Source organism: Rhea americana, unplaced genomic scaffold, assembly GCF_003343005.1.
Source record: "Rhea americana isolate MKP2758 unplaced genomic scaffold, rheAme1 scaffold_241, whole genome shotgun sequence".
Classification (NCBI taxonomy): Eukaryota; Metazoa; Chordata; class Aves; order Rheiformes; family Rheidae; genus Rhea; species Rhea americana.
The window spans coordinates 1,090,144-1,117,402 of record NW_028186359.1 but is presented as its reverse complement, the minus strand read 5'-3'; the positions used below and the strand labels follow the sequence as shown (position 1 = coordinate 1,117,402).

Sequence of the window (27,259 nt, the reverse complement as noted above, 5' to 3'; positions counted from 1 at the left end):
CCTGCCAGGTACTGTGTAGCAAGGGAAGAGGTCTAGCAGCATTTTACCTTCCTATCTTGACTGCATCTGGCATGTCCAGCACAGCTGTGCTAGGTCCATCCCCAAACATGGGATTTGACGGTTGTGGTTACTCTTTGCTGTTTTTGGACTGAAGCTTCTTCATTGAACTTGAAAGATGGGATGATTAAACTGAYGAACTACTTCAGAAGTTGCATAGCACAGGGACAAGTTTTACTTCTTGCTTCCAAAGGAAAATACATTCTTGTATTAAATGGAAACATTATTATGAGCTTTTTTCCCCCTTTTTTAACCTATGAGACTTCAATTTTGTGTCATCTTTTATAGYTCACAAACTGGAGTAGCAGTTAAGGTAAAACATTTTTAAGTGGTGTAATCAAGTAGAAATTGTGGTTTGCTATTGTTTGGGCTGCCAATTACACCTGGGGCAGAGTAGAAGTAGATTTGAATTTTATTATTACCAAACTAGGACCTACTGAAATTAGTTTTTTTTAAKCTATTGAAGTTAGACCTATGAACCCTCAGTTACGTTACATGCTAACCAAGGGCTGTAGAATCGCTCTGAGCTGTTTATAGAATTGTTGTAGTCACTCCACAAACTCATGCTTTCTAATCTGTTACAATATATAAGGTATTTTTCTTGAACAGTTATTGGACTACTGTAATGTTTTCAAGTTTCTGAATAAATGCAGGTTAATTATTGTACTGCTAATCACACTACTTAATCAGTACAATATTGTACTGATTTAGTTTTACAGTATAAATAATGCTAATAAAAATATTGTGGATAAACCTCTTTTTCTTTAATCTTAAGGCACTAAGTGTTAAAGGCTTTTATAAAATTATTTGTGCTCAAGAAAGCTTCTAAAATCCTAAGAAACCAAAATGAGATGGGGAGRGTCTTGTTATCATAGTCTCAATTACCTGCAGCCTTAAGATTTTAAGTATAGCTGTGTGCAAAATACTTAATTAATGAATATATAGTTGCATCCAAAAGTATGTGTTTGTGGTGTATGAAAGAATGTGCAGTGTATTTAAACATGTAGTTGAACCAAACATCTGTGTTGGGGAAGATAAAATACTACTTTGAACATAAATAAGATGATTTTTAAGGAACTAAATGCTTCACTTGGGGGCATTCAGCACCTGAATGTGCAATAGAAATGGGTTGGAAGAGGAGAGAAGAGCTGCAAGGTGCCCAGGTGGAGAATGGATGTTCCCAGTGCARTCACTATGACCAATTGGATAAAAGATTAAAAATAAAACAGAGCTGTTGGGCATTGTGTCTTACCTAGTATTTACTCTCTGCACTACAGTAATGATTTGTCTATTTAGTGTATTTGGCTACAAGAAAAGACAACCAGAAGTGCCATGAGGGGTAGAAAACTCCTCTAAAATACTTACGTGTGTTGATCTGGAAGGTTCTTGCTACATTATTGTTTTAGATACRCTTATATCCACAAATGCTTTGAGATCAAAGGGGACTTTCTGTCTGTGAATGGCTGCAGTGCTTTGACTGAGAGTATCTGATTTGCACGGTGAAACTGAAATGAGGATTATAGCTGTTGAACTTCTAGTGTGAAGGGACATTGTGGGAAATGCTGGGAARATGTTCTGGAATTAGGTTATGTAGATGACATGTCTCCTCTACTATTGGAAATCAATGTTAGAACATGCAGTTTTCAAGACTGCTTGATATGTACCACAGAAACTTCCAAATGATTGGTGATGCCAGCTGACTGCTGTGAAGCAGTGTTGGAATTAAGCCACTGTGGAAAATACCATCTACCTTGCACGGGAATGCCAAAACAGGAGATCCTTCTTGCTGTCTGCTAGCTGTTATGAACATGCATCTGCTCTGCTGTGGCAGTATACGTGTCCAGCCTAGAGGTTAGAAAGAGAAGCAAACCTGAACCAAAATGTCCAAGAGCTTAGCTAGGGCTTGCTAAGGATTCACTGACGCATATGTTTGATTCCATAGCCAGCAAGGGAAACCAAATGAAATATCAAGACAGAAACAAAAGTGTAATTATTCTACAGTTTTTCTGGAGAAATTGGGCTAAGATGAAGTAATTTGCATCATCTTGTAGATATACCTCTTTTGCTTCACGCCTAGGACGATTTCACTCAGGACAGCCAAGAGCTGGGAGTGTTGTGTGGGTTATGTAGGCCTCTGAGAAAGGCGTTGCTAGTATTATTCAATAATTGCTTTTATCGACAGTAAAAGTCCCTTTTCATTCACTAGCTGTCAAGTAGTTGTGGTGCAGGAGGTCCACGTTTTTGAACCTGAAGGGTTAAATAGTTGGCCCATTACCTTTCAGAACTTCTGGGACCCTGCAAAATCAACAATTTTATTTTTAAAATCTTAGGAGTATGTAAGTAGCAGTCTGTTTGGGAACATATACAATGAGCTATAAAATATGTAGGGGGAAGAGATAGGCTGTTGGCAGTAGCACCGGGTTGTCTTTCCATTGCAGACTAACAAAATTTTGTGCTTCAAGGCTTTGCAACCTGTATGTTGTGTATTGTTCTTGTACAGCAGACAATGCAATTAGCACAAAGATTATTCATAACTGTATTATTTACAGTTACAATGTGAGAAGTTTTGTAACTAGGCATGCGAAGCATAAAACTGGGGATTTTGTTGTTGTTTTTTCTCTAATTTAAATCTCATTGATCCAGTGTAGACTGTCTACAGTTTTAAAATACTTAGCAGGGATGTTCTGAAAGAGTCATGTATGGCAGAGGACAGAGCAAACACRTTTGCTTTCAAGTTTTTTAACTGGCCGAGGCCTCTGGGAAATGATTTCAAGTAGAACATACTTAGTGGTTTATGTATTTATTTAGGAAAGATGAGAAAAAGGAAGATGTGGCTTCAAGATTCTGATTTTTTGGAGCTTTGCTTCCAAGTCTGGTTGGAGGATGAGAATACAGAGCTCCTGTTCAGTTCTTCAGAAATAAAAGAAAGGAGGAGCAGTGAAAGGGACTTCAAGGATGTCTAGAGGAGACTGAAAGGTGAAGGAAAACTGCCAGATTTTCACCCTCTAAGCATTTCATTGATCCAGAGGCAAGATGAAATCATATTGAAGTTTGCGTTTTTAGGATAATTTGATTTTAGTAACCAGAAATTGCTTAGAGTTCCTTGGATTAAGAAAGGGCAGATTTTGTAACAGTCATGTTTTGATTTGACACTGAAGAGTTGATTTGATGCTTATATACATTATCATTTAAAATGTTTTGAGGATTTAATTTCTTTTTTTCAGTCCCTTGTAGGGTGCCTGGAAAAACCTGCCATAGGGCTATTAAGACTGATGAGAGATCTTTTATGCCAAGGTAAGAGTTTTTAATGTTTTTAATGCGTTTTTTTTTAATGAGATTACCAATTGTGAAATCACTGACAGTTGGGGAAAACTTAAACTGACAAATATATAATGTTTCATGGTTTGAAATAAAAAGACAAAAATGCCTGAGCCATGTTTCCTGTAGTGAGGTTAAGAAACACTGAAGCTGTGCTGCCTTTCCTGACGTCATCTGCAGTTGTACGAAGTATGAAGCTGTAAAGACAGTCCAATTTTTACTTTTCCAGGCTAAGTCAAGAGTGTGCCTACCCACCATGACTTTTTTGAAGTCTTGTTATAGGCTTTCTTAGTGGGGTATGTGTCATCAGTTATGCCCAGTATTTCATCGGATTATGCAAAACCATAAAACCACATGCTTTTAGTCCTCCTCATGCAGAGCAGCATATCTGTACCTCATGCTACATGCAGCTCCATCAGCATTTGGAGGAGGAGGAAGAGACTAATAAATACAAATTGTCTTCCTCAGAAGTATAAAAATATACTCAAGCATTTGCATTTCAGAGGGTGCACATCACATCCCAGGTTAGTGTGAAATTCTTGTACTTGGTCTTTGGTGCAATGTTTGCTTGTCTTCACATCTGTTCTTCTCCCCCTATCACAAATTACGAATTTCTTGATGAGCTGGAGGGGCTTTCATAAAAGGAGTGGCTGATTTTTCTTTGGGGTTGAACCTATTGTGTAATTCCTAAGTAGTTCTGCTTTATAGTGGAATCGCAATTGTCTGAAGCCTCTGACTGGTTGCAGTCAGTGTTTAACTGTATGGATTCACTTCTCATTTAAAATCTTTGTCTGTGACCATTTGTGCTCTGATGTCCTGTTGTTCAGAACTTTGCTCAAGTTGCAGTCCTTTCCCTTGCTCTTTGTTCTTGGGCAAACCACTTCTTTATGTCTTGGTTTATAGGATGTAATAGGAGTACTTTTTGCTCTGTKGGGATCTCTCTCCTGAAAAACCTTGTCAGTTCTCCATCATGCTTTCCTCCATAAAGCCTCTCTGCATGGCTCCTTCCACTTATTGGGAAATACCCTTAAGGTTTTACTTATTTATACCTTGATTCAGCCTTTGATTGCAACAGGATGAAAGATCATGCTTGTAGTTAGTGTACAAGTCTTTTGCTGAAAGATGTGGGTAAGTGCATACTCAGAAGTCGGTTTTAAAGCTACAGCTTTGGCCTGACACGTTAATGTGTGTTTACATCTGTCTGTTAGTCCTTCATAGAGGCCCTTCTGTCATCCTGTCTGCAGTACATTTCATTCATTTATATTAAAACAAATAACCTCCTTTTTTCTTGACTTACCCATCTGTTCACAGAGCAGGAACCTTCATTCTTTCTTCCAGAATGAACTAAACAATTTGTGGCTGATAATAGTTGAATACAAGTTTCTGTCACTTTCCAGATAGTTGGCATTTGTGCCTGTGGTAGCAGAAAAGAGGTGCACCTGTTAAGAGCAAGATTAAGCATGAAAGGTCTTTCCTTTGTATTAAAATCTGTTGTTTCAGATGTATGTGTTTTTGGAGGTTGAAGGAATCAGGTTGCAGGCATGTACTAGTTATGCAACAGTGTTAAAAGWTGTGTTTTTGGAAGAGAATATCCTGAGGTGTCAATACCTCAGGATGGTATTGAAGTTTGGTTTGTTATTATAGATGAAATCTAGACCCTGCTAATGATTATTCCTGTGCTTTAAAGTTGCTTTGCAGATGCTATGTAATTTGAGAGGCTGATATGCAGGAGAAGGGAGCCTTCTGCTCATAGCAGTGAGAGGTTAATTAATAAGAAATCTTTGTCCCACCATTGTCTTGCCACATACAGGTAGCTTTATGTGAATGGGAGGAAGGGGAGAATGGACAAGAAGACATGCTCAATTTTTGTTAGTTCTGAAGGCCAAGATGCAGAAAATAAAATAATAAGGCCAGTTTCATAATGTACATGACAGCACTAAAGGTTGGCTTTTTTTTAAGACTCCTTAGTGATCATATTCTTTTCTTAATTTGAAAGAAACACTTAAAACCTATAATTTTGTATTGTTTTTAAACATAATCTTTGCTGCACAGCATGCTAGTCCACTGCACAAAGTTCTGGATGGAAATGAATAGTACTGCGTATAACTGTTTTTAGGTGGGCATAAATAGTTTGCCAAATGTTAGTTGGCTAGGATACTGCAGAGTAATTTCTTGAGCACTCTGTTCAAGTTGTATAAACAGGTAATATTAACACACTTGTAAAAGAGCTACAGGATAAAATTAAGATGTGTAAGATTTACAGTAATAAGGCTCATGTGTTTCAGGATCTTAGCTTCCTGTTGCACCTGAAAAAAATAATCAGCAGATACTGCAGAGAAGAAATGAGAAGTTAGTCTTGTACTGCTCTCAGCTGAAACTTTCCCACAAGCATTTTTACTATAAATAAGAAGTGAAAGACTTCACAGCTAAATTTAACTCATAGCTTGATTAGTTTGGGGGCTTTCTTGGCTGGAGCAGACTGAAACTATAGGGAGATAAAGATGGACTGGATCAGTAAAACTATTTATACTTTTTAAAAGCACATCACCTTTTAATTTCTGAGAATTGAGTATTATCAAGGGGGAGGGAAAAATTGCTGATTCCCCTTCCTTCCCATCCAAATACACGATTTCCTCTTTTTTTTAAAAAAAGGAAGTGAATGTTGCTTCTTGGGGGAGCTTCCAAGCAGAAGAGTTTGCAGGTGCTAGAATTTTCACGAAAATGTTGTCAACTTACTACAGTGCATAAATGTTGCTTAGTCTTTTTTTTAGATATTCAGAGTTACCATACTGGAAAATCCCTTTCAAGTTGACTTATTTTCTCAATTTCTATGAAGTTGAGTAACTGCAGCTCTCAGACTTCAAGAGTTGAAGAAAAACAGCCCCAAGGTGCTTAAAATCATAGTTTTAAGCTGCTTCTGGTAACTTTAGCGTTATCCTCCCTCTAACGTTTGGGTGAGGGAAGAACAGTTTAGCTGTGTAATCAGACATGGCCACAGCCGGGGCAGGCCGGTTCAGATTTGTAGCTCATTTTTAAAACAGCAGAACACAAAGCTGGGTTAAATGACCACAGTATTGGCATGTGGTTTTGCCTCTTAACTGCACACAGGACTCTGTCAACCTGTATTTGTGGCAAATTTAGATTGTAAAAGATAGTGCAGTTGAGGGATGAGAATTAGGGGACTTGAGCAGTGTCTCTGATCTGTTCAGCTGCTTTCAGCTTGCAGTACACAGGTAGTTCAACAAGATGGAAAGCACGTTAGCTATTTTCTCTGACTTGCTGCGTAGCTTTATCATCATAGGACTAACTTCTGCCATACTAAATGCAGCTCTGACTGGGACTGGAACTGGGGTGTGTGGCGGTGCTTGGATTTCCTTTTAACTCTGCGTGCACTAAATTGTCTATTTGGAAATTTAAGTGACAGAAAAATTTTGTCCCAATTTAGTGATTATAAAAACAGAGTTTGTCTGTGAGTTGTCTGTCCACAGTTGCAAAGAAGCAGCACCACAGTTAAAGTTACGATCCATGTTCCTTGCAAGCCGTTTTTAACAGTAGTCAGCAAGTACCGAACTGCTAGAACACATTTTTACTTTTAAAACAGTCTTCAGATTGTACCCAGCGAACTCATACATCTGCAGCTGAAGTTGGTTGGAAACGCGCCTGGGAAATGGCACTTACCCCGTCTCATAGCGTTCGTGTTTCTGGACCCTTACTTGGGAAGAAGCCGCTGTCGGCCGAGGCGGAAGATAATTAGCTGCTGATGTCATTGTTTGCCCCAGCGCCTTGGCGGCGGCCGGCCGGCTCCTCGTGTAAACACGGCGTAAATGTTTATCGCCAGCTTTGTCATTTGCCTTATTTGTCGGGGAATCTTGATGAGAATGAGAAACTTTCTGCCGCTGCACAGCGACTTGAGGGAGTTGAAAGATTTCCTTAAAAAGGCACAGGCATTACTTGGAAGAGCGGAGAGGTTTCTGACTTGGCAGCTGTAAGTTAGGCCTGACCTTTTCCAGAGAGAGAATACTGACCTAAAACACTCCCTGCTGGGGTGGGTGGGAGAAGTAAACCTTTTTCCTTACATTTCACTAACCTAATTTCTTATTTAAAGCTTGCAGCTTTTTGCTGTAAAAAGTTGGGAATGCCGAGGAAAGGTGGCATAAGCTAGCATTAATGCTGTGTGAAGCTGCAGGGTGCATTTGTATGCGACACTCGCTGGACTGCAGCAGCCAAATGTTTCTACCGTAATTGTTTTTTACCCTCTTCCTTTCCAAACAACCAGAAGGCTAACAGATCTAAGTTTTGGTATCTTAAAACTTAGGAGGAAGTGAATTCCAGGGCAARTCTTGAAATAGTTTAAATGCTTTATGACAAATTAAAAGGAAGTATTGAATTACCTAGTTCACTACAAGAATATTGGATCCTGTATAGGAATTAAACATAGTTTGTACATTTGAGTACTTGAACATCTTAGGAGAAAATCTTTAGTTTCAGGGTTATTTTTGAGTTTAGAATAAACTGGAGCTATTGGAATAGAGCATTTGAGTACTGAGATTGAAAATTAAAGAATCTTAGCTATTACTGAAGAGATTTTTTTTTCTCACTTGTATTTAAAGAACTACAGTATGAAGTTACCTTCAGAATATGGTGCCATACATTTGTATGTATGGTACACTTTTAACTCTTTGCTTTTCTCTTGCTTTCCAGATCGTCGGTATTTAAACAGACCACATCATGCGTGAGTACAAGCTAGTAGTCCTTGGTTCAGGAGGTGTGGGGAAGTCTGCTTTGGTGAGTTTGTTAGGAAGTGGTTCTGAAACCCTTGTGTGTGTATATTTATACACATACACACACSTTCAAAATTGACCTATCATTGCAAATATTACTTGTTGAATGTGTTAAGATATTTTTGTTACTACAAGTCGCTCTGCATTCTTAAAAGTAACTACTCTTGTACTGGTGAAATGTACTTTGTGAATCGTAGTGTCACAGTTTTGGAGGAGGAAATGTTGAGGTGATAATCACTGCTAGAGTAGCTAGCCTTTCATTTTTGCTTTTTGTGTGAGTATATTACAAATAATTGCACGTCTTTATCTTTGAAGTATTAAAAGCTGAACCTAGATTAAAATGATGAATTAAGTCTTGCCTTGTATAATACTGAATTGGTGATGAATTTAATTTAGGAATATACCTTGAAGGCAGTATGTTTTCTGTTGTGCACTGAACCTGAATGAGTAGCCTGGCCTGAAAGCACAGTGGTAGAGTAACAAGTCACCTCCAGTGTCTGCAGTGCAGAAGGGTAAAAGCAGACTGACACTTTGCTCTCCTTAGGTACTGGTGGTGTTTCTTATAAGAGGTTTACCTTGCATGGTTGACAGCAAAGCATTGTAAGTTTTCAGTCACCTATTTATCAAGTACCAGTCAAGCAGCTTTCTGCTGCAAGAAAGGTGAAGAGCTGGTCAAGTGTAAAGTTATCTAAAACAAGGAAATACACCATGTCACTTCTTGCAGAAGATGGTAATAATTACCAGCCACTCATATTGCAGGTTGCTGCTTCTTTCATCCTTTTTCATTCTCCTAAGATGTGCTGCTGATTTGCTCGATAAATCACCTGCAGAACCCAGACAAAGAGGAGGAAAGRTTGTACAATTATATATCAAATTTGATGTATTCTTTTGGAGATCCCATCCTAACCTCTACAAGATGTAGATGTAAAATCTTTTTCTRGTATACCCTATTCTGATATACTTTGAAGTTTTCTCATTTTTGATATAAAAACTTAGTCAGAATCTATCACTAATAGTTTTCAGAAACTGAAATATGAATACTTTTTTTTCTAAATATAGATAATATTTTTTCAAAATTCATTTTCATAAAGCTCTGAAGATTCTGTTTTTCTTCATCCTATACTATGTGTCCTTCCACCTCTAGAGGTACAATTTGGACCAATTAAGTCCTCRGCTTTTATATGTATGTACTGCTAGTGGGATTATTGTGAGAAGTCTGATAAACAACACTTAAGTTCTTTTTAATGGTATAGGTGCATGTAGCAATATATTGTAATTCATATATGACAGTGATCCTGTGTGTTCATAATAGGACAGAGTAGGTGTCGATTAGTCGGTGAGYGAGAATAATATTTAGCCTACAAGATGACTATTTACTTACTTACAAGCAGTAGCATACAAGATGGGATTTAAAATAATATGATGGTCACTTTAAATTTATTCTTTGAACTGTATAAACTAAAATGTCTAACAAAGAGGTTGGTGTTCATTTTCAGTTCTGTGCTTTCATTGAGAGTTTAGATTACAATATGGTGTTGTTTCACTACAAATCCTCCTGTTGTTTTAACTCTTCTCTGCCAATGTGATGCTGATTTWGCCTTCTGGTAATGACGACAGAGCAGAAAGCCCTGTGAATGTATCAAGGCACAGTTATTTTGTTGGCTCCTTTATAACTGTTTCCTGTGCAGTASTTTGCTCTCCAATTATGAGGGTAAAAATCTTCTGGAGGGTCAGTGGGTATTACCAGGAATATCCAGTTATGCATAGTCTTGCATAGAATAGGAAACTGGAGTCAGGACACATGATCTTCAAATCAATGGAAAATTACAAAAGYTGTGGGTCAGCACATAATCTGAAAACAAACCAAAATTTTTATMTACTCCCTGGGCTTCTCTGTAGTAAATAGGAAGTGTATCAARCTTGAAGAATATTATATAGTAAGTTAGCTTATGGAGTTGTCTGTGTAATTGTTAATTTTATTTTAATACACAAGCATTTGCAGTTGAGATGACAAAGTCAGAATGGTGATTTCTTACAAATGAAAAAATTGAGAGCAAGTTAGGTATATTCAGTTAATTTTCTTGGTGAGAAGCACTATATTTGTGACTATAAAATAAGACKCTGGATGTTGTAGCACAGAAGTGAAACATTGCAAGTGGTTTCTCGTGTGCTAGTGCCCTTGTGCTGAAGGATGGTTTACAAACATAGGAAAATACCTCTCAGAATATAAATGTAGAATGTGACCGACTTCAGTTTTCAAATGTCAATTTTGATTCAATTGTCAAATGACAAAGCTCTTTAGACTTTTTCTGGTTAATAACTGCTAAAAAAAACTCTTAAAGCTGTGTAATCTGAAAGTCTTCTGCTTACTGTTGGAAGCTTGTTGTCTGTGTAACATTTGTATCTTATGTTAAAAACAATAACTTTCATAATGATATCATTGAGATGTGTTATCTGAAAGACTGGGAYAACTGTTCAGTGTGACTAGAAGATATCAGGGAAGCAAAGGCTTGGATCCATAGAGAATAAAGTAGGTTTGTTTATTGAATGGAGATTTTTAAAAAGAGGTACTACCAGGAAACTTTTTTCTTAAAAWAAAAGAAATGGGACACAATGAAGAACTGCTCAGTTTCCAGCATACAACAATATTTTCTGCAGAGATCTGGCATAGGCTGCTTTCTGAAAGTCTGAAAATACCTGTGTGCCATATCTGAACCCTGTTGCAGAAAAATCTCAGCCTTCTGCCCGAACAAAATATGACTTCTCCAACCAGGTAGTGACTTAGTAGAATTTGTGTTTAAAAAAAAAAAAAAAAAGGCAGGAGATTCTGTTGGCAAAAGATAGTTGGTGTGCTTGTTTATCTTAGAGATAAAATAAGTGCTGTGATCTTGGTGGTTATCCACTGCTTTGTTTTACTAACATCAACCAAACCTCCTAAATACTCCYACACTGCATTAGTGCATGTTATTACGTTATTGCATATTCTTACATAGAATGGGAAAGCGAGGCGCAGACTTTGGGCCATCTCTGGTGATAAGGCAAATGAGCATTAGCAAAAATACTAGGATTCTGTGGAGCACAGCTCACAGAGCTAAACTTGTGCAGTAATTTAAGAAGCATGTCTGCATGGGAGTAAGGGAAAACCAACTCATACCAAAACTATAATAYAGAACAGCCTAGAATTTACCACTGTGAAACCTACACAGATCTGTCTGGTCACACTTGCTTACTGTTAATTCCCAAAACTAAGCCCACTGAGGAGAAACTACTGTTTTACTCTCCCATGTTAGCTGTTTTTGTAGTGCTGGAGGGATCTTGTACAGCTGCAAATAAGAAGAAAGACCTAAGACAGACATGTTCCTCCTGTTCATGAGGAGAATGTACTGAAAAGTAAAAGGCTTCTCTTGTAAGAAGGATGGGGAAAACTGTGGAATGACGTGAGACAAAGCTCAAGTACAACAAGTACAGAGCTAAAATTACAGCTTGAGGGGAAATATTCACCGTAGTTTTATTTTGAATAATTATAAAGGGGAAGAAAGACTTCCTCTTCAAAATGAAAGTTTTCTCCTTCTTCAGTGACTTAATATAAATTGACTCTCTGGAGAATCTCCATATTTAACTCGTCACTTTGAAATATGTCTGTACTCTGGGCATATCAGTTAGTCCACTATAGCTCTAACATGATTGAGTTGAAACTCAGCCCTTAAATAGAGAGGTTTTCCACAAGGTATTTTTCTCCARAATCTTCATATTGCTGGTTCTTCCAATTTACTTTCAAGACTTCTACATTTGGTGCTTTTTATTCTCTAAAGTTGCAGACTCTTAAAATGAAGTGATTTCGTTGAGGATATCATCTTCTATGAAAAGCAAGCAAGCAAACAAGTTAGGTTTCAAAAAAGCTTTGAAACCTGGTATGAAGTGATTCTTAAAATGACAAAGTATGCAGATTTTATTTAAGAAAAAAATTGAAATTGTGTATGTCTTTATCTCTGTTCCATATTGAATGTTAATGGTTAGCAGTGCTGAGTAATTTCTGTGCTGTTGCTTTTTATATAAAGTGCTTCTTGATAGATGTTACTGGTCATGTTGAGTTCACTTCATTTTTTTTCTTCTCCTTTCCTCTTCCCCTAGACTGTACAGTTTGTTCAGGGAATTTTTGTTGAAAAATATGACCCAACAATAGAAGATTCATACAGAAAGGTAAAATAAGATTTTTTTAAATTTTCTCTCAAGTCTCATAGAGCTTGCAAATAAAACTCACTGTAATGAAAAAAATTTACCTGGGAAAATGTTATAGTTTTTTTTTAAGCATCAGTTTATAGTTGCCATTTTATGCATCAATATTGGAAAATATTGCATGCAGATAGTTTTCTCTGTCTTATAGAGTACTTCAGCAGCTTAGGGCCTCTGAATTCTATCAGACAAATTGCATTGGCTACAGTAAAGTTGAATTACCACAGAATGACAAATTTTTCTGTTAATTTGACTGCTCCTTAACTTAGTTCTGTTTAATAAAAGGCGTTGAAGCTTTTTACTCTGAGAGTCTTCATGTTCAGATCTTTGGCGACTCAGTGGCAGTTTGAGGCTACAACTCAGCTGTTTTGCCTGTTTCTTTGTTAGAGATTATTACACCTGTCCAGAGATGAGTCTTGTGTATCGTCCCAAACAATCATTGTTTTTTCTCTTGTTAATAAGCTGAGGTATGAGCTATGGCAGCTAGGAGACTAGTATGCCACCAATCCTGTTGCCTGTGCTTCTGATTGACACATGAGGATAGGTATGTCTCAACCAAACTAATGTCAGGACTGTTTCAGATCTGTTTGCTGTAACCTGATACATTACTGCTTCAAAACATAAATGCATTGGCATTTACCRTATGTATGATATGTGTGGAAGTTATAATAAAGGATATATATACACCATCATCACCATAGATTTTATTACTGTAGCATAGTAATTGCTTTCTATTGTTTTCTTTTAGTAATGGCTGTTTCACCATTTAGTTTAAATGTATTCCGTTTGGTTTGAAGGCATATAAAAGTCTTCATAGCCTTTTTGGATGCAAGCGTGTAATTGCCAAGCAAAAGTCCTTGTCCAAATCCTTGATACTGTGGTGTTACGTAATTCTGTCAACAGAGCTGCATTCTTCACTCAAATTGATATCAAGTAACCCATTGTTTTACAGATTAGCATAATTGTTGTCGTAATTAAAGGCACAAAAACCAGAAAACAAAGAACTTGTATCATTTGTGCCTGTGATAATTAAATGTAAATGCTGTTAGGAGTTCTACARTTGAATCTGTTTGCCTTTCCTGGAATTAGCCTCATTTGATCTCCAGCATTTCTTAGAAAATAAAAGGTTTATAAAGCCTAACTGTAAGAATCATCTTTTTGCTTCATCTATTTTTTTTGCTTCCTCGCACCTTTTTCTCACGAGCAAACAAAAAGTGAAGTCGTTTGATTTGTGAGGATGAGTTTTATCTCACTTAAATTGAGATGTTTACACTGAGCTACTTATTTAGGTCTTTATAATCAATAAAGTCCTGGCCCAGAAGTGAACTGGCCCAAATGTCTAGCTTAAGGTGCAATTCATCCACTTTTCAGAGGCGCCTTTCTGACTATTGGCAAAGTGCAGGTGTCTGGCTTATTTTGAGGTATTTACTTTAGAAGTCTGAAATTAAACTGAGATTCTTCTTGCCCAACCATGTTATTTCAGACTTTTTAGTGTTAATTGTCTCTTCCYTTTTTTCCCCAGCAAGTGGAAGTAGACTGTCAACAGTGTATGCTTGAAATTCTCGACACAGCAGGGACAGTAAGTATAACTTTTTTCCTCTAATAGGTACAGAGTTTCTTTGTTAAGAATGAGATGAGATATGAAGAGTAGAACTTAGTATACTAATTTTTTCCAAGGAAAATCGATTGATCAGTTGYAGCAATCTAAAACTGAAGGGTTTTGTTAAATAACCCCAAAATCAGTATGGTGAATGTGCCTTCTGCAATCTTGCCAATAGCATAGTGAATTTGTTCCCTACCTCAGTGCTATAATGTAGAAGTTAATGCTTCTTATGTTGCTAACCTCTTCTGTGTCATCCTTTCTTCTCAATAATATATCATTGTCACGGTATCAACCTGCTGATACTGGGAAATGGCAAGTTTTAGTCTTGCTAGTGCCTAGAATACACAGACAAAAAAGACAAGATCTTAAGCAGCAGGCTCTTTGTTAAAATAAAGCATCATTTTTGTGTAATATTCTCAGATGGAAAGGTAGAAAGGAGAGCAAGGACTTAGCAATAAGATAGCATCATTCTGTAGCTAATTGTGGGCAGTTTGAAGTGCTGATTTATTTCAGCTGCTTCTTTTAAAATAGCCGCTAACAAGAGTACTGTTTTAACCTCTTTTCTTACATCTTCATTCAGTAAGGAGGTCACTTCACTGGAGGGCTTTTCTCCAAACAGGCCTGAAGGGAGCAGTTTCCCCTTCCTGTGGGGAGAAAAGGGGGTGTATTCAGAGCTCCTATGAATTGAAGGTGCTTCTAGGCAATGCTTAACCATTGCCTCTTGGCATGTCACATTAGCTCATGTGGAGGGGATTTCATCAATAAAGGTTTTGTACCTTTCAAAGAATCATCTACTCATCTTCTACTCATCATCGTCTACTCTCAGGTTATGCTTTCCTGATGCTGCCTTGTATTGCAGTGAGGAGGCCCATGTCATCCTACCTTCCTCACAGCAGCCAAAAGCCTTGAAGTAACTCCTTTGCCATTCCAATGTCACTTTAATATCCTGCAAAATCCTGTTCACTAGGTAAACAGACCTTGTAATAGTAGAGTGAACATCACAGGGAGAGTATGTTTCCTAAAATACAGTTACTATTTGATCTGGAAAGTTTTGAACTTTATGGACAATAATGCAAAGACACAGAAGCAGGAAGCATTATTACAGAGTTTCTGTGAAAGGGTCCCATTACTAACCTGGACAAAAGACATAGCAATCTGATACAGATTTTATAGCCTGCTCCTGCAGTGCTGTACACTTCACTGCATTGAACCTTTAAACCATTTTCAGGCCACAAATGGCTACGTGTATAAGCGTACGTTCAAAAGTGATTTGGCACTGCCTTCCCACAGAGTCGTGCTTGCAATGAGCCATGAGGATGTGACACCTAGGCCTTTCTCAGTGTAGAATTAGAGAGGAAATTGAATTTACGATCCATATCTGTTATCTGGAGGATTGGTCTGATGGCAGGCTCATGTTTAACACCATATTACACAATAAATGGAAGAATACTACAAAATGTGAATCAAATCTAACACGTTATGGTTTTGGGGCATACATTAGTCCATCTGAGGATATGTTTTTATTGCTTTTCTTGCTGTTTTTCCTGKTTTTTTGAAAAGCCTTTTTTTTTCCCTAAGAGGGGAAAAACCAAAGGGAAAGAGATGCTTTAAGGCTTTTCTTAAATTCACGTATGTCAGTGGATTTCCATATGGGATAAAAATGTAAATGTATGCTGTACTGTACTACAGTCTTGTCTCCATTAGAATAAAAATTCGTTTGTGAATGTTTGTAGGCTGCATTTATGCGCTAATTTTTTTTTTTAATATTTGATTACAGGAGCAATTTACAGCAATGAGGGATCTCTATATGAAGAATGGTCAAGGGTTTGCACTAGTATATTCTATTACAGCACAATCCACATTTAATGACTTACAGGACCTGCGGGAGCAGATTTTACGGGTTAAGGACACTGAAGATGTAAGTAAAATACCTTTTTGCAAAAGGTTAAAATGTTTCTGTAGCTAAACATACAGGTACCTGTATGTGAGCAGAATTTCTTTCTGTGATATTCTTTACTATATAGCCAAATTTGTGTGGAAGTAACTTTTCTAAAACCTCTGATACGAACATTTTCAGTGTTGTTACTTGGGGGCAGCTCCTAGTAAGGGGTATAATGAAGCCAGATTTCCAGGTGTACTGAAGATCTAACAGTCTTTGCAAATGGTAGGAGTTGATTTAAAAAAAAGTCGTTTTTTAAAAAAAAACTCTTTTCCAGTGTTTGCATTTATTTTTATAACAATATACTTTAGCAGAACCTTGTTTTTCCTTGGCTTTGAGGGAAATAATAGTTGAACTTGTCCATAACAATGTTCTTCAGTAGATCTTCAACTGCCTTACAATGCAGACTAATACCACTTTTCTCAGATCTCTAAAGTGGAAATAGAGATGATGGTTTCCTGAAGGTCATCTGTAAAGTGTCTCAAATCCTAGGTCACAGCTGTATGTTTTAAGCTAGGCTGTCTGCTTTAGACATATGTATGAAAAATATAATCAAAAAATCAAATTGATTATCTTGGACTATAAATAGAAGGAATATATTTGGCTGATTGACTAGATTGTGCTTTGTGATTTAATTAYCATTGTTGTTATAAGATTTTTCTTGTAAAGTGTCTGAAAGTTCTTTTATTTTCATRTCATCGTGTGAGAGTGGGAGCTATTGGCCAGGACTGGGAAGACAGGGTAGGGGYTTGCTAACTTGCCTTGGCTCCAGCTGCCTCAGCAGCAATGGGAGTGTTGAACCTTTTAGCAGTTTCTTAAATAAATAGCCCCTGGTCTCGCTGGCATGAGGTAGCGAGTCCCCTGCTATGACTGTACTGGTTCAGTTTGCATAGTCTCTTGATTTGTGATCTCTGCTTTATTCAACTCCAACTGTGAGAACCAACAATTCTCTTATGACGTGTCTCAGAGGACTGTCAGATGCATAGCTGTTTAGACTCATTAATCAGAATGTAAACCCAAATGAAGAGACTTTTTATCCTGTTTTCAGTTTTAAGAAAAATTCTGTGCATTTATCTATGGGGAGAGGCGATTGTATTGCTCTTACTAAGCAATTTTCAGGAAATGAACCAAAACATCGGTTTTCATTGCTTCTCTTGCTTTACCATGTCTACCCATGCTTAACTATTCCTTTTTACAGAATTTTAGGTAATCGTATAAAAATGCACTGATTTAATTTCTTTTAGTGTAGCYATTTGTTTCACAGTGGATTCTTTTACACTTTGCATTTCTAAATCTGTGATGTGGGTGAAGTTGCAGGTGGCTTTTGCTATGGTAGTCAAGTGAGTAGTGGAGCTGTGTGGGAACTTGCCGCTCATGCAGGCTTCCTCAAGAGGAAACTGCAATTAAATTTTGTGGCTGAACGGTARTATGTTCAAGGGGTTGCCCTGAGAAGTGTGAAAAAGATCCTGTACTTTTTTCTACTGACAGCTTAGAAGTAGCTGCTGCCTTTGAAGTTGATTGCTTTCGGTCTGTATCAGTTGCTTGCATGGCTCGCGGAGTGGTGAAACTAAAGTAGCTTCTCTCATTCATGTCCCCTTATCTTGAAACTTTCTGGCGGTTAGCAGTGGTGACGGTCAGTARACGGGGCTGGGACACATGTTTAGGCCAAAGCATAGGCGAAGCGTGTACGTTGTATTTGAATAGCCACTCAGGCAGATGCAGTTTGAACAGTGAGGTCGAGTGCTCTGGAGGGGGGTGAACGCAGCGCCGTGGCTGCGGTGTTTGGGAACTGAGGGTCGGCTCTTGCAGTTCATCCTTTCTCTTGGATCCTTGTTGTTCCTCATCTGTGATTACCTTGTATTTTAAGGTTTTGGTACCCTCCTTGGTTTAACAGGCTGAACGTCTATGTAAAAGTGATTTTCATTTAGATAGGGATTATACTCGCGTAAATCCCTGGTTACATGATTCTTTTATTAGCCTCTCGGTCAAAGCACGGCGCTGCTCAGTCAGCTGCACTGGTCGGAGTGGAATTTGCACTGTAAGCTGGTCAAGTCCATCAAACARTGGAGACGGTTACTTTCATTTTTACTTCAGTTCCTTGATTTAGTTATTAAAATGCATCTATTAATTTTATGTTAGTGAATCCAGATTTGAGAATGTTTTGAATATTTAAACTATGCTTTGCTAGAAAAATGCACACCTTCCTGTATTTAGTTTAGGTTGTTTCTTTTAAAATTCCAATACTTTAACCATTAAATTATGTATATATAACAAAGTTTGAATTCCAGTCTTATAAATGGAATAGTAAGTGGTCAAAAGCTAGTTGTTTGTTATGTTCCATTTTTTACCCTATGATAAATAATTTTTACCTTTGAAAATAACCATAGTCTCATACTTTTCAACTCTGTATTGCTTACCCCACCTGAGTATAACTTTTTTCCTTCTATTCCACGTATTAATATTTTTTGGTTGCTGAACATGTTCAAAATACATTTTTATGTTTCCAAATGGGAAAATTTCTTTTAGTTATCTAGAAAATTGTAGAAAATATGATTAAGTTGATACAGTTGTAAATACCTTGTGAAATAATCTTTTTTTGGATTTGCCTCTTCTGTTTTGTGATTTGGGGTTTTGAATGTAATAAGTAAAAGTTTCTATAGTTGTGTTAGAATTACAAAAATTAATCTTGGCTGTACTTGAAACCAGGCAATCACTTTGCATAAAATCAAATACTAACATTGAAATAATTTAAATAAATGTATGGTGTGCTGTAAGTTATCAAAGTGGATAATGATTCATTTTTTGGCTGGAAAACACTGTTTTTTCAGCTGTTTTTTTCTGTAGGTTGTGGTGTGTTGAGGGGATGGATTGTTTCTTAGGTTTTTTTTTTTTTTTTGAGGTCTTTCTGACCTGTCATCGTTCTTTGTGGGCTACAGCCAAGCTAGAGAACACATGGCTGAGAAGCAGAAAAAGCCTCCTGCAATCATATCTCAGAGTATTGTTTTTAAAACTTCCTATTGTTGACGCATCTTTTTGTACAGTTTGTTGCTCCTTAACTTTAACTACTTTAACTTGGTAACTAAACATAAGTGATGAAAGCAAGCCTTCTGCTGCTTACATTCACTGAAATTTACTGATACTTTCAGAGGGAAACATGTTTCTGCTTTCATGAAWGCTGATCGTACTCGTCTCAGCAGTGCAAGAAGTGAAATATAATCTCGACCGCCGTGAACCTGCARTCAGAAGTTGGTTAACTGGTTGACAGAAACCGCTTAATTATTGAACAAGAGACCTAGTAGCTTATGTTGTCACCCTTGCCATTTGTTGGAGGGCTGTTGTAGCTGTCTGGATACGTTTAAAGACTTCTTTCTGTGGAGTCTAATGCAAACAAATTGGTAATATGCACTTACTAGAGCAAGGTCATTTTCCTAGGGTATTAAATTTCAGTGATTTTTCTGTAGGAAATGTCATAAGGAATGTGGTTTCCTCAAGGCACTCCTTCCCTCCTTCCTCGTGAAGGAAGGAGTGGGAAGGTGGCTCACTGAGGCATTTCAGAAAGCCAACAGCTTAGGGAGAGGACTAGATGTCCTTTCATCATTCTCTTAAACAGATGGTTTGCCTGTATTTGTGTTGTAGGTATAGGACGAAGCTTTTGAACATGTATCAAATGTATAATATTATGTGAGATTACTTGTTAAAAGTAAAGTTGTTTCAGGAGTTGAGCTGTTAGTAACTAGCTGGAAAATTTTAATTATTTCTAAACTGACTGTATTGATTTGTGCCTTTTATAGWGTAAGAGCCTCTTTTTCCACATTTATATAAAACATGTCAATAGTATGATATTATATACCAATCAGAAAGGCAAATGGTCTTGTACACAGGGCTGTGGAAGTACTTGGTTGCAAAGAACTGTTCTTATTCTGTTCCTCATTATTCCACATCCAGGGGAGTGCTTTTTCAAAGGAGTTTCTGTTTATTTTCTGCGGTTTGACAACAGATTGACAAAACAGGTCAAAAGGGCCAAAACATGAAGTGTATCTGAATACGTATGCTTTATATTCTATTGCCTAAAATAGRTTGATTTGGCAGGCAGTTTAGCCTCATGTCACATGAAAGTCTTCATATGCATTTCAGTATTGAATTATGTTTTTGATTAGAATAGCATTGGATATAGATACCAGAAAATAGATCTTCCCTAATTTAAGAAGATTATGCTAAAATATTACTGTTTGGTTTTATCATTGTCCTCCATGTGTTTAATTGCAACTGAATCAGGGTGGCCACAGGATGGATTTTGTTCAACCCTTTTCCAGCTCGCATCTAAAATGTAGTCTAGCTTGTGAGTTTGTCTGAATTTCTGATATCTATGGATTTGTGTACATTGTCTGTTGGCTACTGTCTTTTCTTTTTCCTCATATGCTCTTTTCTTTTTCTAATCTAACCCTATAGGAAATATTAGAGGTTTGGAAGAAACTGTCTTTGAGCTATAGCTTTGCTTGAGCTGTCCATATTATATATTGAGTTTGCTTACCTTTCTCTTCTTCTTTTTTTTTTTTTTTTTTTCTCCAGGTTCCAATGATTCTGGTTGGCAATAAATGTGACCTGGAAGAAGAACGCGTAGTCGGCAAAGAACAGGGTCAAAATTTAGCAAGACAGTGGTGTAACTGTGCCTTTCTAGAATCATCTGCAAAATCTAAAATCAATGTTAATGAGGTAACTATCAGCTGTTCCTTTGTCTTTGCTGCTCCAACATGAATGCAACATTAAACTGGCATTAAACTTAATCATGAAAGTTTGGGGTGGTTTTGGAGTCTCAGCCWGAGGAAGTCTTGATGCAGTGTATTTCCTATCTGTTCTCTATTTGTAATGAAATATACTCCTTTTGTATGTAAAGGATGGGTGACTTTTCCAGATAAATGCTTTGTATAGCCTATGTTAGAGGGCATAAATAGCAGAGGGTCCTGAGTAAGTGTGATTCCCTGGATGACTGTTACCTGAGATGAAAAGGTACACTTTTCAGAYAAACTTTAAGATAACTGCTGCCATTCAGAACATGGATTGTGCCCCATTGTATTACCTGTCATGTTACACGGTGTTGGCTGTTGTGTTTGAAGGTGTTTACTTCTCACATTCCTGCTACATCTGGCTGCTCAGACATCCCATCACAGTTCTTCTGTGGTAAGCTGCTAATTTACTGAAACCAGGTCCAAACATACAGTTATCTAAGCAGTTCCCCGTGTTGAACTGAGAAACACCCATGCAAATAGGCGTGCCTTTTGCTGCTGTCTGAGGTGATGGAGCTCTGCTTGACACTAGGCACTAAGCTTAGTCTCCACTGCAAATTTTCTGACTGTAATAGAGGCCAGGTTTTCAGTCACAAATGCTAAGGTGATTCCAATGAGCAGAGCTGGTTTGGTGCCAAGAGATAACTGAGCCCATTTAGGAGACTTGTGTGATAAGGACAAACAGTGGGATCTTGGACTGGACCCAGAATTAATTTGGCAGCTCCTGTGAAGTGCACAGCACTGCYTCTGTGAGGTTGAAAGGGAAGGGAGTTCCAAGCTGTATGAGTTGCAGCTTCTGTGGTGGGGAGTAGCCTAGCTATAATACTTTGCGTTTTGTCTGAGCTTTAGTAAAACTGTGTTAACAAAGAAGCTGGTGGCTAAGTCATTGAACAGATCACCTTAAGTTACAAAAACATTCTGCTTTATTTCCACAGTTTGCGGTAGAGACTGATTCTCACTAGCCACAGGTGCCTTGAGGTTCACAAGAGAATTGTGCAAGAAAAAGGAGATTCTCTAATAGGCAGCATGATTAACTGTCTTGGGATAAATTCACAATCAGTCAGTCATAGGATTCACACATTAAGGATGATTCTGCGTAAACTATTTCTGCATATTTCCCTGTGATGAGCACTGCCTCCAGTGAGAGACACCATGTAGAAGAAAATGATTATCTGAAAGATTAGTTTCTATTTTTGTGATCTTAATATGCAGAAAATTATTGTTTTAATTAAATATATGCTGAATCCCTGTATCGCTCAGACCAGTAAACAGAGATTTGTCATCTGAGCTTGTTTTGTTGTCACATTGTCACAAAATTGCTTGTTTGGTTAAAATTTGTATTATGCCAGATACACTGGCTTCCAAGGCACTTGGTAGCTAAGGCACAAAGGCTATTTGGCCACAGACACTGTTTTTGTAAACTGGAGACAACACCAGAATTACTCTTCATGCTGTCTGGTTATGAAAAGTATAATTTAGCTATGTACTAGTGCTTTCATGTGATATCTGGGAAATACTAAAATTTCAATTGTTGCAATTTGGTATAGCCTTTGTTTTTCTTTGAATTTCCTTGGTATCAACAAGAATTTGTGAGCCAACAGCCTCTCCAGGAAGGAAAAAAGCAAACAAGAAATGTAGGGTGGGGCTTTCGGAAAGTTTAAAAATTTCTCCTCAATACCATGAAATAGCTCAATCCTTTTATAAAGCTTGTTTTGTTATAAATGGGCTGAGTATTGCTGGGAAAACAAGTCATAGCAAAAGCATTCACAAGAAATTCACTCTGAAGCTATTAAAGGCCCTATAATCATACCCTTCTAGAAATGACTGAATGCAGAGCAGATGTATGGCTTTTCCTTGCTAATTTTATTAATAAAAATCAAAAGACTACATCAGGCAGAAAGGTGAAGTAAGTGATTAACAGCTCCAAACTATATGGCAAAGAGGAAAACTAATACTGTATCCTGAGCAGCGGAGGAAGAAAGATCACTTTTGAAGGTGAAAGCAGGGGAAGAAAGAGGAAGGAAGAGGAGGAAAAAAAAAAGGCTGTTTAAATACCATGCAAATGCAGTGCCCTGCAGGCCAGGGAGCACCCATGAAAAGATCATCTTTATAGAGACTAGCCCTGTCTTTAAAAATCCATTTTGTCATTTCCTAGTTTTCTTCCAGCTATCCAAAGCACAGGACTTATTGCTATTTCTTTACCACGCTCAGAAGGCTTTGCTGTATGTAACGCAAAGAGGGAACATACGTATTTCAGGATCAGGGAAGGGCAAATATGAGTTTACAGCTTTTTCTGCGCACTCACATGAGCTGTGCACTCTTGATCTATAAGCAACTGCTTGAGAAATATATTTAGGTAAATATCATCAGTTTGAACTTATAAAACCACAGCCATCAGGGAAGAGTACCAGCTTACCAGCCTGCCGTATTTTTGAAACTTAGTGTTTTATAATTTGATTTTTTCAGTTTGCATTTTTCGTTTCCAGATCTTTTATGACTTGGTCAGACAGATAAATAGAAAAACACCAGTGGAAAAGAAGAAGCCTAAAAAGAAATCATGTCTGCTGCTTTAGACTCCATCATGCAGCAGCTCTGAGCCAGGTAAGAGGTGTCTGAATTCCTGTGCAGTTAATCTAGAGGGGAAATACTCATTATGAGGGGGTCTTGTTCCCCTTCCCTCCACTCCTCTTCCCTCCACCTGCTCCYATATAAAATTCATTCCCATTCTGGAAGGCAGTTCCACTGACTGACCTAGCAGAAAAATACTTGCTTCACTCCCTTCCTCTTTTGCTTGGGTTCGTTAGTAAGATCTGTTCACAAAGGGGTCTGACAGCCAGCAGGAACAAATAGAAATGGACCAGGGTTTTCTCTTTTATTCTTGGTAGGTTCTCCCTCTGTCTTGTGACATTGTGGTCTGGGCAACCATGGTTCAGTTCTGCTTCCTTTCTCCTCTGCTGAATTTTAGTAGCCTTTGTGTAACTTGGTGTAGTTGCAGCTGCTGTCTCAGTCCCAGGTGATATGAGGACAATTGCAAGTTTATGTGGGTGGAACATGGATTTCATTGAAGGCAGAGAAATGAAAAGCTGCCCACTTGAAAAAATAGAAAGGTTGGACATATGCTATAAATAATCTTCCTGTGTATGCTGGCAGGGTACACTGTGTACTTATAGCTGTTACAAAGCACTCYTGAAAGAAGACATTTCTGTAACTTCAGGTTTTCAGGTTTTGCACAGAAATGCAATGTAGGCTGTGCTTCTGAGCTGTTAGTGTGGTCACATGTAAGTTGTGCAGCGTGGCACTGTTAGAGACAGATAAGGCTGCAAGGTAAATAGCCCACCTTGGCACTAAGAAATAAGAAATGTTTAGAAAGCAAGCAGATAAACAGTTGTTGCAGTGCAAAGTACTTTATCTTTCAAATTCAGCAGGGCAGATTGGCAGACGAAGTAAGATGCTATAGTCCAGCCTATCAGGAGGAGTCAGACATGCTCTGTCACTGCAGCACTCTGTCAGCTGTCTTAAACTTGTGATTATTTCTCTGATCCATCAAAAACTATTCTGCTGGGGTTTTTAGTGTCATAAATAGATACATTCTAGCTGGAGAAGCRGTACAAGTGTTGTGATCCTACAATGTTTAGAACAAACTTTTGGTTGTAGAAGAATTTAAGAACTGTAAATCAGTGGTTCTCTACCTTACTACTGTATCTGAAGTTCATGGCATAGATAGACATTTGCTTAGGCTTGGTGTGATAGAGTAGGACAAGTGGAGTCATGCAGTTAACCTGTTGACTTCTGTTTTTCTGTGCTTTATAGATTAATGAGTCTCTTGAATTTTGAATGCCAGAAAATACTAGCTTAGGGTCATGGAGAAACAATGATTTAAAAAGAAATAAAGTAGTACTTTTTAGGTGGCTTTTCCTGTTTCTCAGGTGATATATTTGAATTTAGCTAGTGTGACATCAGCCAGGATGACTTCTTGGAGACAGATTTCTCCCAGGCCTTTGCAGGATGTGCAATCTCCTGACCCATTAGGGCGGCTCCGACCTAGCCCTTCTTCCAGGGGTCCTTCACTGCAATGCCTACTCAGCATTAGGTGCAGCATCAGAGCTCTGAAAAATCAAGCAACTGCTGAATRCTTACCTGGAATAATTACATTCAGTCAATGTAGAAAATGTCATGAATTTTAAAATATTTAAAATATCCTTATTTAGTTTTGCTGTTGAGACTTCTTTTGATGGAACTTCTACTCATGTGCTATAATCTACTGTAGGTGATAAAAGTATTTCATAATGTCTTCCCTCATGAAAATTTCTTCCTAATTGATTACACATTTTTTTTATAGCTAGAATAGGACTTGGTGAGGTCTCTAACTCATCATACTTCTAAAGAGCATCTCAGAGAGGTATTTCTAGTAAAAGATAAAATCAATCTCCCATAAATTGTTTATCCACTTAATTCAAAATCTACTTGAGTAAGATAYAAGTTGGAACTGTCTTTCTCTTAGAGCAGGTGAGGTAGAAGGGTATTGTTASGACAGCAAAAAGACAGAGTAGCAACTGTCTTTCACTGATCTGTTACGTTCATGATAAAATAAGAATTTGTTTCTGAATGAGCTTATGGTTTCCAAAGTGAATTTCTTTTTTCTTTCTATACCTCAGAATGCAAAGGACAGTAGGAACAAATCATAATAATGAAGTAAGATAACCTTTTTCTGTTGAAATACTGCATGCTTGTACAAACATGTTCATGGGCAGTTATTTGGGAAAACTTTCAGACCTTTGTTTCAGATCATTTGTCTTGTCAACAGCGTAAGTATTTTCCTCCTCATCTTTTTTTTTACTTTTTCTAGATTGCAGGAATGAAGAACTGTTGCTTAAGTGGAAAGTGCCAGCATTCCAGACTTCAGAACCTTACAGGAAGTTAACAACATATCTGAAGAAGCTTCTCCTGTTTTTTATATACTATGAGAAGAATTTAGATCTTGAAATGGTTTGCACACAGTCCCAGAAAAAGAAATTGCTCTCTGTATATCTCTTGGAAATTTAAGACAATAGTATTTCTCCTTTGCAATAGCAATTAACAGATGTGAAAATAAATATAATTGACTCTAGTGTATGATTATACAAAGGAGCATGGATATGTTTCAAATGTTAGATATTGCTACTATAATTAAAATTTCATATTGACCTTTTTAATATAATTTCTCCCCATCAAGCACTAAAAATGTTCCACCATTATATTTTATATCTATAACTACATAGATATATATATTATCTGAAATTTCCCTTTGAACTCACTGCAACAAATAACATTTTTGAGTCATTGACTTCATTTTATATTTAAAAGTTATGGGATATCATTATTTCATTCTGCCATTATATTCTAATTGAAAATGTTTGTGCATAACGCTTTGGAAAAATGGGTCTTTTATAGGAAAAAACTGGGGTAACTGATTTCTATGGCTTTAAAAGCAAATATATATAATATACTAAACCAACTCTAATATTGCTTTTTGTGTTTTACTGTCACAGATTAAATTACAGCTTTTATGAATGATTAAATTTTAGTACATTTTCATTTTGTTTCTGTGGTTTTTGTTACGGTTTCCAGGCTTTGGTTTTTATAAACATTTTGTGAATTTCTCTTCCATTCTGGTAGATAGGGTGTTGTTGTAACAAATACCAACAGTATATCATTATGCCAGTGAGATGTCTTTGCACACCCTCCTTGTTGGATGTACTTAATCCAACTAAAGTGCAGAAGGCTACCTTTAGTTTTGTATATTCTTTTGAATGTTTAAAGATTGTATTCTGCTGAATTATTTCCTCTGTACAAGTATTTTTATATGTACAAAATTGTTTTAATATTGTATCAAGGTCTGACTTCTACTATGATCTTCAGTTTCATGCTGTTACATACTTTGGTGGCAGAACCCTTGTTTTACCAATAGTGTTCTGCAGGGCAGGAGTCCAAGAGTGATACGTTACCATCAGCATCTCAAAATGAAATTGTGGTTTTGAAAGTTGGTCTGAGTAAATACAATTTCAACAAAGCAAACAGCTGCTTTGCATCTGGCTAAAATTATCTGATTTACACAGTGAGCCAAAAGAGCTTTTTCTTTTAATTTTGGGTGTTGTTCAATTCCCCCCCTGCCTTTTTTTTCCTTTTAATTCATAGAATTCAGAGATCAGAGTGTGAAAGAGGCCTATAGGTGGTACACAAGTAAAACCACCACCATTTTCAGGACCTGTTTGGCCCAAATTACATCTTCAGTTTGACACTGATGAAATTGCGTCAGTACTGGAGAACTTGCTCCTGCTTCTCTTCAGAGTAAGTGAGAAAAAGTGTATCTTCACAGTGGAGAAAACTCAGGATGGGCTTTGTCCTGGACGTCCTGAATCGGTTGTATAGTTTTATTGGAAACCAGATGTAAGAAATTTCTCTAAATGTTTTTTCTAAAGTTGTGTTACTGATGCAGCTGTTGAATTATACATGAGATCTCAGTTTCTAAATGCAGCCCAGAGAAGACTGGATTGAAAATATTTGG

At 37.4% G+C, this 27,259-nt stretch overlaps 1 protein-coding gene across 3 annotated transcripts in view; it reads left to right on the top strand.

Annotated features, from left to right (window-relative positions):
* The window catches only part of RAP1A (RAP1A, member of RAS oncogene family), a 44,860-nt gene extending 18,571 nt beyond the window's left edge, over positions 1-26,289 (top strand). For 2 of the 3 annotated variants that reach the window (XM_085306579.1, XM_085306580.1), the window contains 8 exons: positions 3,282-3,351; positions 8,077-8,160; positions 12,288-12,356; positions 13,912-13,968; positions 15,770-15,910; positions 20,501-20,644; positions 23,202-23,316; positions 25,562-26,289. In XM_085306579.1, the coding sequence (XP_085162705.1) occupies positions 8,104-8,160; positions 12,288-12,356; positions 13,912-13,968; positions 15,770-15,910; positions 20,501-20,644; positions 23,202-23,288 (555 nt within the window). In that variant the 5' untranslated portion in view covers positions 3,282-3,351; positions 8,077-8,103 and the 3' untranslated portion in view covers positions 23,289-23,316; positions 25,562-26,289. Of the gene's footprint in view, positions 1-3,281; positions 3,352-8,076; positions 8,161-12,287; positions 12,357-13,911; positions 13,969-15,769; positions 15,911-20,500; positions 20,645-23,201; positions 23,317-25,370; positions 25,422-25,561 lie in introns of those variants that run through there. The other variant, XM_085306581.1, reaches the window with a different exon arrangement.
* The last annotated feature ends 970 nt before the right edge of the window (positions 26,290-27,259 follow it).